Source organism: Lissotriton helveticus, chromosome 11 (genome assembly GCF_964261635.1).
Source record: "Lissotriton helveticus chromosome 11, aLisHel1.1, whole genome shotgun sequence".
NCBI classification, from domain to species: domain Eukaryota; kingdom Metazoa; phylum Chordata; class Amphibia; order Caudata; family Salamandridae; genus Lissotriton; species Lissotriton helveticus.
The window spans coordinates 155,764,745-155,777,283 of record NC_136072.1 but is presented as its reverse complement, the minus strand read 5'-3'; the positions used below and the strand labels follow the sequence as shown (position 1 = coordinate 155,777,283).

The 12,539-nt window shown below is 44.0% G+C and overlaps 1 protein-coding gene across 12 annotated transcripts in view; it reads left to right on the top strand.

Annotated features, from left to right (window-relative positions):
• The window catches only part of MECOM (MDS1 and EVI1 complex locus), a 136,049-nt gene that overhangs the window by 62,264 nt on the left and 61,246 nt on the right, over nt 1-12,539 (top strand). For 4 of the 12 annotated variants that reach the window (XM_078665939.1, XM_078665938.1, XM_078665933.1 and 1 more), the window contains one exon: nt 3,475-4,834. In XM_078665939.1, the coding sequence (XP_078522065.1) occupies nt 3,475-4,834 (1,360 nt within the window). Of the gene's footprint in view, nt 1-2,480; nt 2,529-3,474; nt 4,835-7,309; nt 7,358-12,539 lie in introns of all 12 variants that reach the window. The other 8 variants (XM_078665928.1, XM_078665935.1, XM_078665934.1 and 5 more) reach the window with 3 other exon arrangements.

Here is a 12,539-nt window from a genome sequence, read left to right as displayed (position 1 = left end):
ATTCCTTCCTAAGGTGGTGTCACAGTTTCATCTTAATCAAACTATTGACTTGCCAGCATTCTTTCAAAACCCGCAAACGGTGGCGGAAAGAATGCTCCATACCTTAGATGTACGGAGGGCGTTGATGTACTACATAGACAGAACACAACCCTTTAGAAAGACGAAACAACTCTTTGTTGCCTTCGCACCACAACACAAAGGCAACCCAATTTCCAAAGCTGGGATAGCCAGGTGGATTGTTAAGTGCATCCAGATATGTTATCAAAAAGCCAAGCGCACTTTAACAATACCCCCCAGAGCGCACTCCACACGCAAACTGGGGGCATCCATGGCTTTCCTAGGGAACATTCCTTTAGAGGATATTTGCAGAGCAGCCACGTGGGTCACACCACATACCTTCACAAAACACTACTGTGTTGATGTGCATTCCAAGCAGCAAGCAGCTGTAGGACAGGCTGTTCTAAAGACTCTTTTTCAGGTTTCTGCAGCTGGCACGGGCAACCGCCGCTGATGGAGGGACTGCTATGTATTCTATGCTAAGATATGAATTTAGCAGCCCACATGCCTCGAACTGAATATGCTACTTACCAGTATGCATCTGTTCTTGGCATGTAGGGCTGCTAACATTCATATCGCCCGCCCTCCTCCCCGGTGCCTGTCGCAGCTGCAGATATACTATTGTATTTATTCATTAGCATGGACATCCTTTACACTTTCACTCCATCTCCTGCCACAATGGCGAAAAACAATCTGGGGATGGAGCCGATGCCCATGCGCACTGTAGTCCAGGGGAGGAGCCACCTATCTCAGGATACTTCGAAGACTCTTCCAGGACAACAATGTGCAATCATCCGAGCCCAACACTAGGCGGCGATCTAATGCTAAGATATGAATGTTAGCAGCCCTACATGCCAAGAACAGATGCATACTGGTAAGTAGCATATTCAATACCCACCCTCACTAATGATCATACCTAGTTGATATTATTTGCAATCCACCTAAAGACTCTAGAGTTGACATGTAGATATGGAATGGTCTCCCTTAGAGAATTAGACTAAACCCTTTACAAAAAAAAACACTGGTTTAACCACTTACCTTGGCTCTCAAGCAAGTGCAGATTGGCATAAAGCACCCCAACACCTTGTTAGGACTAATAAATGCTATATAAATGTAATTGCAATACAATACTCAATAAATGATCTGTTAACTTTCCGTAGTGTCCACTCCTGGTCCTGCCATCCCTTATCAACTTTTTAATAGATGCCAGCTGAGGAGTTAAGAGTCAGAGAAGGGGTCAGCCCTGAGGTGTCATTTTTGTTAAAGGGTGAGTGATCTCACTTCTGACAGATACCACTGATTCTGATAGTGCACTTGCTTGGTTAGTGAGCTGTCACATGTCTTTGACGCACATGGCCTTGACTGCAGTGCACAGAGACCATTCACTGCCACACAGAGGGAAAAAAATGAGAGGGAACATGGATTACAACTCCTGTTTGGTAAGAGTTTACTCAAAGAGGAGTGTAAACATCTCCATTTCCAGACCTCAAGACAGGGTTATGGGTGTTCCAAACTTTTATATGTGCATATCTGCTCATTCAAAATGTGATCACTACCTAAGAAAAAAAAAAATTGTAACCTAGATGACCATGAGAAAATTCTGCAACATAGATGCTAACTTTTACTGTATTTCTGAATGGTATTCAGCAATTTAGGACATGGGTCATAAACATTCTGCTAGATAGTAATGAAAGGTATGAATCGTACAATACGCCTAGAATGCGCACAGGTAGCGGACTTCTGTTTCATTGTATTTCCTGGAATGGTCAAAGAGAATGGCCAGTGATGTTATTCAAACCCTGAATTCTGACTTTTTCTTTGCATCATGGAAATCTATGCAAATGGAAAGTTTTTGTCTGCTCCGCCGCTGAATGTACACTTATGAATTATCCGTGTTGCTGGTTGTCCATCTGCGTTTTCCAAGTTTTTGCATATGCATCAATTTAAAAAAAAAAACTTTTTAAGACTAGATTTACGTCCGTTTCAAGCCAGGAAATTGAGTATAAACTGTTTCAATAGATTTTTCTAATTTGAATGCAATATGTATGCATGTGTGTTATAGCGATGTTAAAAAAATGACAGCAATGGTAACATGAGGGATGTTGATGAGTACAACTGGTCAGATCTTGTCAATTGCACCACTCCCATGGAATCTTTTTGCAGCCTTTATCCAGCATTTGCATCCACCGAATGGCCCAAAAGTATCCTTTTTGCACTGGTCAGTCAGTACAAAAGTCTTCATTACACTGATAATCAGCGCACATTTCTTTGCAAAATGACCTAGCTCTAACTGTAAAATTATCCGGAAAAGTATCGGCTAGCCTGTGGAATGCTCAATTTTCTTGTTCTGGCCAATCTATAAACGGTCAGTCTTATTTTTGTCTTGGCTGTAATATTTCTCTTTGAATTTATGTATTTCACAGGCGTTCACACTAATAATAACACGGTAGATGCTCCTACTGGACTGCACGGTAAATAAACACAGGCACATTTGTTTAGCGCTTGATGATTTTTTTTAAGTAGTTTGATGTCCGTGTAAACACTTGAGATAGGACAGCACGTTGATGGCGAGGCTTCCCAAGGACAGGGCTCCCAAGTGCAGGAAAGTTAGTAAAATAACTGGTGGAAGTCGAAGGATGCGATTGTGGTTCATGGGAACCAACCCTGCAGGATGGGATACATTCAATTCTGCTTCCTTCACAGGCTTAAAATAGAGCCATTGTACAGTACACCTTTGCCAGTTCTTCTGAAATCATGAGAAAAGATTGTTGAATATGTCTCAGTAGACAATGCACATTGTTCAGTAGCTTTCATGTGTGAAGTTAGCTCAAATGCACATCCATATTTATTTATTGGGCAATTAATACGGATGTATTTCTGGTGTGTGTCACATATTAGAAAGGGAGCTAGGCTCACTGCTTATCACCAACCCAAACACCACATAACTGGGACAACATATGTAAAAATGCCATGTTAGTTAAGTTGTTTTCTTCTACTACCTCTCCGATGGACAAAAACCAGGGCAGTTTGTGCCCAAAAATGTAAAAAAATAAAACTACTGATAATAAACCAATTGCCTTGAATAATCTGTCTTGAAGCTTTTGGTTGTTTTTGGTTTTGGGCTAAATCACTCGATTAAACAATTATTATACTATTAGTGGACTAATTTTTTCATTTTATTTAAATTCATGGAATATGCTGTATGCCAGAAGAATAACTTTGCAGCACAACGTTGCGGGGCAGCTCTCAGGTTGAAAGTCTACCTTTCACGCAACAACAGTAGTTTGTTGGTCACTGAGGTTAGGGCCACAAGTAACAATATAACTTGGTAATGCATTTTTTGTTGAGGCGTTTAATTTATATGCACAGTATAGTTTAAATTGAAAACCCTGATATTTTTGTTTTGTTTTGACACAGGTGAAGTCTGCCATAAATCCTATACGCAGTTTTCGAACCTTTGTCGTCATAAGCGTATGCATGCTGATTGCAGAACTCAAATCAAGTGCAAGGACTGTGGACAAATGTTCAGCACTACTTCATCCCTTAACAAACACAGGAGGTTTTGTGAGGGGAAGAACCATTTTGCTGCAGGAGGACTTTTTGGGCAAGGTATTTCGCTTCATGGGACATCCGCCATGGATAAATCTTCTATGGGGAACATGAATCATGGACACATGGGGCTTGCTGACTATTTTGGTGCCAATAGGCATCCTGCTGGTCTTACGTTTCCGACAGCCCCTGGATTTTCCTTTGGCTTTCCAGGCCTCTTCCCTTCGGGTCTGTACCACAGACCACCTTTGATATCTACTAGCTCTCCCATCAAAGGCTTGGCAAGCACAGAACATTCTAATAAAAGCCAAACTTCCAATGCGACGCATCCCCAGATCCTGCCTGCTTCCCAAGACGTTTTGAAGGCACTTAGTAATAAGGGCTCTTCAGGTGAAGGCACATTAACAGAATCTCAACAAGAACAGACTCCTGAACAAAAAAGGCCCAATGAAAAAAACTGTGAACAATCTGAGAGCAGTGACCTTGATGAGGTCAGTACCCCAAGTGGCAGTGATCTGGAAACTACATCCGGCTCAGATCTGGAAAGTGACATTGAGAGTGAAAAGGAGAGATTTAAAGAAAAGGGTAAATTGTTGACTAACAAACTGAGTCCTCTGCGGCAGTTAGCATCATTAAATAATAGGAAAGAATACAACAATAATTTAGTGTTCTCTCCATCGATAGAAGAACAGTCGGCAGTGTCGGGGGCTGTAAATGACTCCATTAAAGCCATTGCTTCTATTGCGGAAAAATACTTTGGTTCAACGGGACTTGTGGGTCTGCAAGACAAGAAAGTTGGTGCTCTACCTTACCCTTCAATGTTTCCCCTTCCCTTTTTCCCAGCATTCTCTCAGTCAATGTACCCTTTTCCAGAAAGAGACTTGAGGCCACTTCCTTTAAAAATGGAGCCTCAGTCACCCAGTGAAGAAAATAAAATAAAAAAAGTAAGCTCAGACTCTCCGTTTGACCTCACAACAAAACGTAAAGATGAAAAGACTATTTCGCCAGTAACTTCAAAGCCAACAACTCCACTAGCCTCAAATCAGGAGCAACCTCTAGATCTAAGCATGGGCAGCAGAAGTAGGGCCAGTGAAGCGAAACAGCCCGAACCCCGGAGAAATCATGTGTTTGGTGAAAAAAAAGGAGTTGACCATGAACAACGAAAAACATCTGATGCATCATTACAACATGCCAGGCCCACCCCTTTCTTTATGGATCCCATTTACAGGTAATTTGATCACTAAAAATGAGCAGTTTCCTTTGAGTTTTTTGTTTCCTCTGAATAAGAGTAAGGTCTAGATTATCTTGCATTTCTTTCATATTTTGACCTTTTAATTTATTTCTCCTATGTTTTGTAGCTCCACATGTCACTATGTATGTTATTCATAGCACATTGTCAAGCAATCATGTATACTTTGGCATAGTGACTTTGTATGATTGATGTGGCAGTTGAGATACCTATAATTGTATAAATTGTGGTAGGAGATCGTGCCTCCCTGGAAGAGTTTGTTGATGCCAATGGTTGGCGTAGCAATGCAGAACCCAATATCGGAATGTAAGTAGTGGAGAAATAGGAAATCGTTTTAGTGCAGGTTGTTTGACCCAAAAATATGGTCCTTGCATTTCCCCATTGGTGTTGGAGCTAAGAATACAGATGTTTGTTTGAATAGAAAACATTGTTTTTCAAGGGAGCTCTGAAAGTCTCGTTATTGGAGAAGTCATTTGCTGATAATTGAGAACATTTTTGAGCTTTAAACACTGTCCTGCAAGTGATAGGACCTTGTAATTTAGCCACTTAAACTTTGATTAGTATTTGATTGGCTCTTCTGGTGGTATCCTGGGCCCATGCTCCAGGATGCTTTGAGCATCATTCAAGGCACTTTAAATATAATGTAATAGAATTCTTTGAACCAGATATTGAGACCTTGCTTTTTTTATGAAGATGTACAGCCCCATGATGGTGACACCCAGCCTTTTGTTTTGGGGAAACCAGTGTAGATTGCAGCTGTGGTCCATATACCTTGACCAGGGATCCCCCGAGTTCCACACTTTGAAAAGTTTCTAGTAATTGGTGGCTAATTTCCTTGCCTGCAGAATTTTTGGGGTGGAAGGGATGAAGGTTAATGCAAAGAATATATCTGGTTTCCTGTGCCTTTTTAATTCATCTATGGTGCTGCTTTTTGCAGGGTAAGAGCACACAACTGATATCACTTTAAGCTTGACTCCACCCACAATCACACAATCTCTTTTGGTTGCCATTAAGGCAGAACTGGAATCCCTTAATGCTGTTGTTGACCAAATCAGTACTTTACATGGTTGTACAGTAGTTGACTAATACCCGGACTCCGATAAGTGTCTTCTTAGGAGAGGGATTGTGACTTCATGTTCTAAGCCCTTCAAAGAGAATACATTAATGTGATGTCAAAAGTGAGCATTGGGAATAATACCTCACCTCAATCTGTCAATATATTATCCATACATTTTAAGTTGTGTATACCTTTTCAATGGTGTGTGCATTTGTGTGTTTTTTTTAATTTGTATTTAGAAGTAAGCAGACATTTATTGAAATCTGCAACAGTGATTTAATTTAAGCTAATTGCTCCCCACCCAACGTGTTTCATCCGAAGCCTTTCTCAAGGGTCCTGTAAAAGGCTTTGGCCAAAACGCTCTGGTAGTAATTGTTGGTTGGAGCCATTGCTTGTAATAAATCACAGATGTAGATTTGAACGAGTGTCTGGGCCTGTTCTTTCTTAAATAGAAGAACCATTGCTGACATTTTTATAAGGCTCTCCAAGCCAGTCTCAGACCACCTTTGCGAGTGGACAAAGGATATTGGGATTTCTCTCTTGTCTTTCGATAGATTGATCTAGATGGTACACAATTATGTTCAATGTATTACTGTGCCTGTAGAGCAATAAGTATAAGTTAAGATTGGGGGAGAATACCCTTTTGGGAAGGTTGTTGCCTACTATTGACTTATAAATGTACACTTCTCTGTATTGTAAGTTGCAGACCAGTAGTACTCTGATGGTAACAAAATGTGGGGGAAGTGTCATGTATTTTGTGATTCACTCTACTGTGGTTGCTAAGGCAACACATATGTTCAGTGATCCAAATTACTTTTACATTATTAGAACAAAGGTTATGTTCTTTTGTATTCGCATTAACAATTTCGATGACTATTGCAACAGAAATCTGCAATGCAATCTATAGCGAATATCCTTTGCAAATACATTTTACTGTGGAAACATGAAAATGTAGAATGTTTCTGATAGCTATGTTCCATTAAAGCATTTGGGAAATTAACAATAGCGGTAGGTAGACACCTATTTCAGTATAGTATGCAAGTTTATTTTGGTTAGGCCAATGGCATCTAGTACATGGCAATAAGATTGACTTCAGGTTTGAGTAAATACTGACATTCCATTCGTTTTAAGATGTTAAGAAGAATCAAGACAGAATGCCTCTTAATGGTTATGTTGGCTTGGTACACTATGAACACAGTAACTAGCAGGTGCTTAGTACATTCTTAATACTCAAGATAATATTTTATTATACATTGTTAATGAAATCTAATAAACATGTTTTTTTACAATAAAAATATGTTCCTGCAATGCATTGCCATAGCTGTTCCCACCCATATTATTCCTTCTGCGATGCCATATCATAGCTTATCCATGTTTATTTTTTTTTTGATTTTCAGCGCCTTCAGGAAACACAAGATAGTCATGGATACAACTAATGATATTTGGTTTGTTGAGTCCTGCAGTTTACTGTAATGTGAACTTTTGTCAAAAATAGCATCTTCCTTTACATGACATTTTGTGACGGTGCATTACATTTTTAAAAATTATGATACATTGCATTGTCTAGATAAACTGGGTTACTGACGCTCGCCCCATTGAAATTTTGGATGTACTAAACCATAATTTTAAAATGACTAAAATTAACACAGGATCAGAATGCCGTACAGCTTTAACCAGCAACCCCATAATTCTCTGAACTTCCTCACTTCATCATTTATAAACAACCCTTTTGTTACCTATTAACAAACTTGCCTTGTTTCATAAATGATCGAGGACCAGAAATTTTCCAGCTTAGGTGTGTACCATAAATTGTGTGTCTTAACTATGTCATGCATTGTGACAATACGTACATCTATCCGAGTAATCATTCAATAATTTATGATGACCCGCTTGGCTTATAATCATTTATAAATCAATTAGAATTTAATTCCTCCCAGGTCTGAATTTACTGTGAATTTCCTTTGGAGCCATCCTTCTTTTGTTAGATTTTCCCTTAATTGTTCATAAGAGTAGTCAACTGTACATTAACCAGAGGAATATGACCACTACAAGATTGCTTCTTAAATGCCACCTTATAAACAACTGTGGGGACCTCTTTGTCAGTACTGGTCAATATTGTATATGGAAGTCTGTATTCTATTCTAATACTACAGACATTTTAATCCCTTCATAGCCCAAGGGCTACATGATGCCTCACATATCACTTTTGTCACAGCCTTGAGTCAATTGCTTGGATTTTACCACAAATGGAGATATCTTGCTTTTCCAGTTTGTTTATGCTTCCTAAACCATAGATCTTAATTTTGGCCCAGCACTTGCACAGTGAGAAATATTTGATGCCTACGCAAACAATGACTGTGTATTTCAGAGGCAAAGCCAAAAAGCACTACACCCTTCTATCCTCTCTGACTAAACTGTGGTAATTCATGTCTGCTCATTTCCGGAATAATCACTTTCTGTACAATTTGAGGAACTGAAGTCAAACAATTCTTAAAATTGGGGGTAGCCGTCTACCTTTTCCTAAATTAGCACAGACCCGCACAGTTTTGCCTTGTTGAAATTTTTTAAAATAACATTTTATGAATTTAATTTTGTTGTTTTTAACAGCAAGAACTACAATAACTCTTATCTCCGTATAAAGTTGGACTTCATTAGCAAATACATGAATAACCTTCCCAAAATAACTGTTTAAAAGTGAACATTTGAAGTAACCCATATCTGTCCAGCCACCAATGAATGTATGTGTGTATGTATATGTGAGCATATATATATATATATATATATATATATATATATATATATATATATATATGTGTGTGTGTGTGTGTGTGTGTATATGTATATATATATATATATATATATATATATATATATATATATATATATATATATATATATATATATATATATATATATTGTTGGAAATGGGATCCCTGGCTGGCCAGGGCTTTCGCCAAAGTCAGTCAGAGACCACCACTCCCAAGTCAGGGCAAGGGAGTTACACGCCAAGATAACCCCTACTCACCCTCTAGGTAACGTGGCGCGAGCAGCAAGGCTAAACTTGGAGGCGATGTAGGCTAAGTATTTGCGCACGCACCCCAGCAACAACAACCAAAGGCCCACCACAAAGGAGACTCCACACAAGGTTTATATAAAAATAGCCTTTGTATTACACCAAAACACATTAGATAAAACACACTTTACAATGTGCCAGAGGCACGGGCAGAATTTACAAGGGATTATTTACAAGACAGGGCCACCTGGACCACTGTCAGGAATCAGAAGTAGCATTTTCAGAAATAATACTTTCAGAAATAAAGCAATACCTTCAGTAATAAAGCAATACTTTCAGTAATAGCACTTTAGCAATACCTTCAGTAATAAAGCCATACTTTCAGTAATAGCATACAACCAGTCATTACTGGTAACAGGGCCTCACTAGCACCACCTGTACTAGGGAGAAAACAACCACCTACACGTCACACTACCTGTAGGGGTGCAAAAGCAACACACATGATGTCGTAACATTCAGAGGTGTAAAAGGACAAAGAGAACACATGATGAATAATCTACCCATTCAGAGGTGTAAGCCAACACATGATGCCGTAACATTCAGAGGTGTAAAGGCACATGACGCATAATCAATACATTCAGAGGTGCAGAACAAATACCAATTTCCCCAAACTCACCAGTCACCACCTGTGACTGTCCCGGTGTCCCAATGTCAGGGCCTAAACGTGGCAGTTGCCCACAAAGTGCTGGGCAACTGGAGCAGGGAAAGTTTAGCGCAAAGTTGGAGCCTCTCAGGCTCTGAACAAACCAACTGGCCCCTTTGAGCCTCGCTGGGCTCTTTGCACAAAAAGAATGTCCCTCTGAGCCTCTCTCAGGCTCTCCAACAGGAATTCCGCCTCACTAGGCAGGGGGGTCCCTCACGGGGGACCCAGGAACACTTAGGGCGCCTGGTGCCCCTCTCAGGATTCAATAAACAAATGTGGGCACGTTGGAGTCCCTCTCGGGGGACTCGGGACAACAGGCAGAGTCCCTCTCGGGGGACTCGGAGCAGTTATGGGGCCCAAGAGCCTCTCGGGCTCAGAACCCAGGCGGAGTCCCTCTCGGGGGACTCGGCATTAGGTGAGGCCCCACGGGCCTCTGCACACAACGAGCCTCGCTCTGGAGGGGAGGGGCGGGCACCGGCAAAGTGCCCCGACGCCCCCTCCCTTCCGCACGCACTCACCGGGTCTCTGGTGCTCGGCGGCGCTCTCCTCCCACCGGGGCTCCCTCCTGGTCCTGGGAGCCCCTCGACATCCGGCGACTGCTTCCTGGCTGCCCCGGGGCTCTCTCCACATCATGGGAGCCCCGGGCGGCCATTGCTCAGCCCCATTCTCTTTCCGGTTGGTCGGCAGGCAGCCAGCCAATCGTGGTGCGGTGGCGGGCGGGACTTCCCTCCAAAACCGGAAGTCCCGCCCCGCGTCAGGCACCGAAGTGCCTGGCTTCCTGTTTTGCGGCGCTCGGGCCGCGGCGGTGAATCTTGGGGGCATTTACGAGGGGTGGCACCCTCGAGAAGCATTCAAAAGGTACCAGCGAGGTGGGCACTCGCTCAGGACCAGATAAACGGGGTGGCACCCGCAATTTAAGAATAAAGTGCAACGAAGCACTCTGGGGCACCAAAAAGGGCAGGAGCGCTTCCCTCCGAGGGAAAACGACAGCGCTCTGCCCAGGAATGCAAAGTAAAGCGCTCACGGGGCGCTAAGGGCAGCCACAGCCCTGGGGCAATAATCCAGCGCTCCCAGCGCTCTCTGAGAGAAGGAAGCGCTTCCAGGCGCTAGGGCAACAGCCAACAATCAGGTCCTGGTAGAGTCCAGGACAGCAGAAGTCCAGGGGCTGGGCAGGGCTCAGGGAGGCAAGCCATCCCTGAGCCCAAGCAGCAGCACGCCCCTGGTAGATTCAAGCAGCAAACAAGAACCTTTTCATGGGGTCATAGCCCCTCTTTTATACACCTTTTCCCTTTGTCTTTAGGTGCAGGGTGGGGGCAGAACCAGTCGCAGCTGGTTCTGGAGCACTCTTGATGGCCCAACCACCCATTCTATTCACTGGCAGGGCTTGGGTCATCAGTCACACCACAGGGGGGCGGAGCCAGCATTGTGTGGGGAAAACCCAGCCCATCCAGGACACAGGTACACTCCTCCCACACATCACTCATGCTAATCTCCCACTCACCACCGGGCAGACCCATCCAGACTTCCTGGAGCCTGGCATGCCAGCCAGCTCCAGCCAATCATGCGTCAGCACCCTCACAGCACACGTACAGCCATGTCTAGAAATGGCGCTTCGCTACTAGACACATACATGCTGCATACACCATCTCGCAGCATTCACTCTCACGAGTTCACACATACCAGACTCAAGCCTGTACACCCCACGCATCAGGAACTACCAGGGACACATACATTCCCCATGCATTCCTATGGGCGGGCAGGCCTAGCTCAGCACATGCACTCAGAGTGCGCACGCACTTTCCACTGGGACACAGTGAAAGTGCGCAGTATCCAAAAATCACCATCTCCAGGTCACCATTTCAAGCAAAAAGTCTAGGGGTGAACCTGCCCTAAGGGCCAAAGTCCAACATAACCCCCTTCCAGCCAAAACGCAGGGGAGAACAATCACCACCGTGATGGACTTCCCTGCTTGGGGCGATAGAACACGGACGCAGGCCCGCAACTGCAGGGACACCCTCCTGTTCTACGCCACGGTGAACCCATGGGATTCCTTCTAAACACACTGTCTGGACCAACTGGGCTACCCCACTGGTACTCCCAAGCTGTCCACGGCCAGGACCAGGCCCTAGGCCACCCAGATACCACTGGTCCATGCCCATCCACAGAGTGGGGGGTAGTAACCCCTGGCCTACAATAGCCATTCTCCACTCCCTTTCTCAGTCTAGTTCCAAACTATCACTGGTCCTTCAACCTAGGGTCCGCACCCTCAGGCTGACCAGAGGTCACGGGCAGGAATGCCCCACCCTACCTCTATTTCTGAAGCACCCTCCAGAACACAACTCTCCCACCAGTTTAGGACCTGTCTTCCTCAGCAGCAGTGACCACAGTCAGACCACCACCAGAACGGTGTAGCGAGGCGTTGCACGCAGCGGTGCCCCCCAGTTGCGGTGCATCCTATGGCTCGTTGACGGCGTCGAGACGACGTCGGTGAGCGCAGAGGCGGCGTTGCTCGAGGGGGACGTTGCTCAGTGCGGTGCCTACAGGACACCAGGGTGGTCATGACTGAGTCACAGCTCCCTTAACTGGTTTACCACCTGGGACTCAAATTCACCGGATGCACAGGGGTCAGACTTCCTCTGACCCCCTTCCAGAGTTCTGCACCCTCCCACTGTAGAACAGGGTCCCTCCACTTAAGGTAGGCCCCACCTGCTCGCAGGGTAGTACCACAACACTCAGCCAAGAACCCTAAAGATCCCTGCTAGGCCTGTACCACCCCTTCTGGGAAACACAGGGTCTCTTCACTTAAGATGAGCCCCACCTGTGTTCACAGGGGTACCCCTAGAAGACAAACCGGCCAGGACACTGGCTACAGTCGCCCTACCGTCCAGGACAGGCAACACCTGACCCTGGC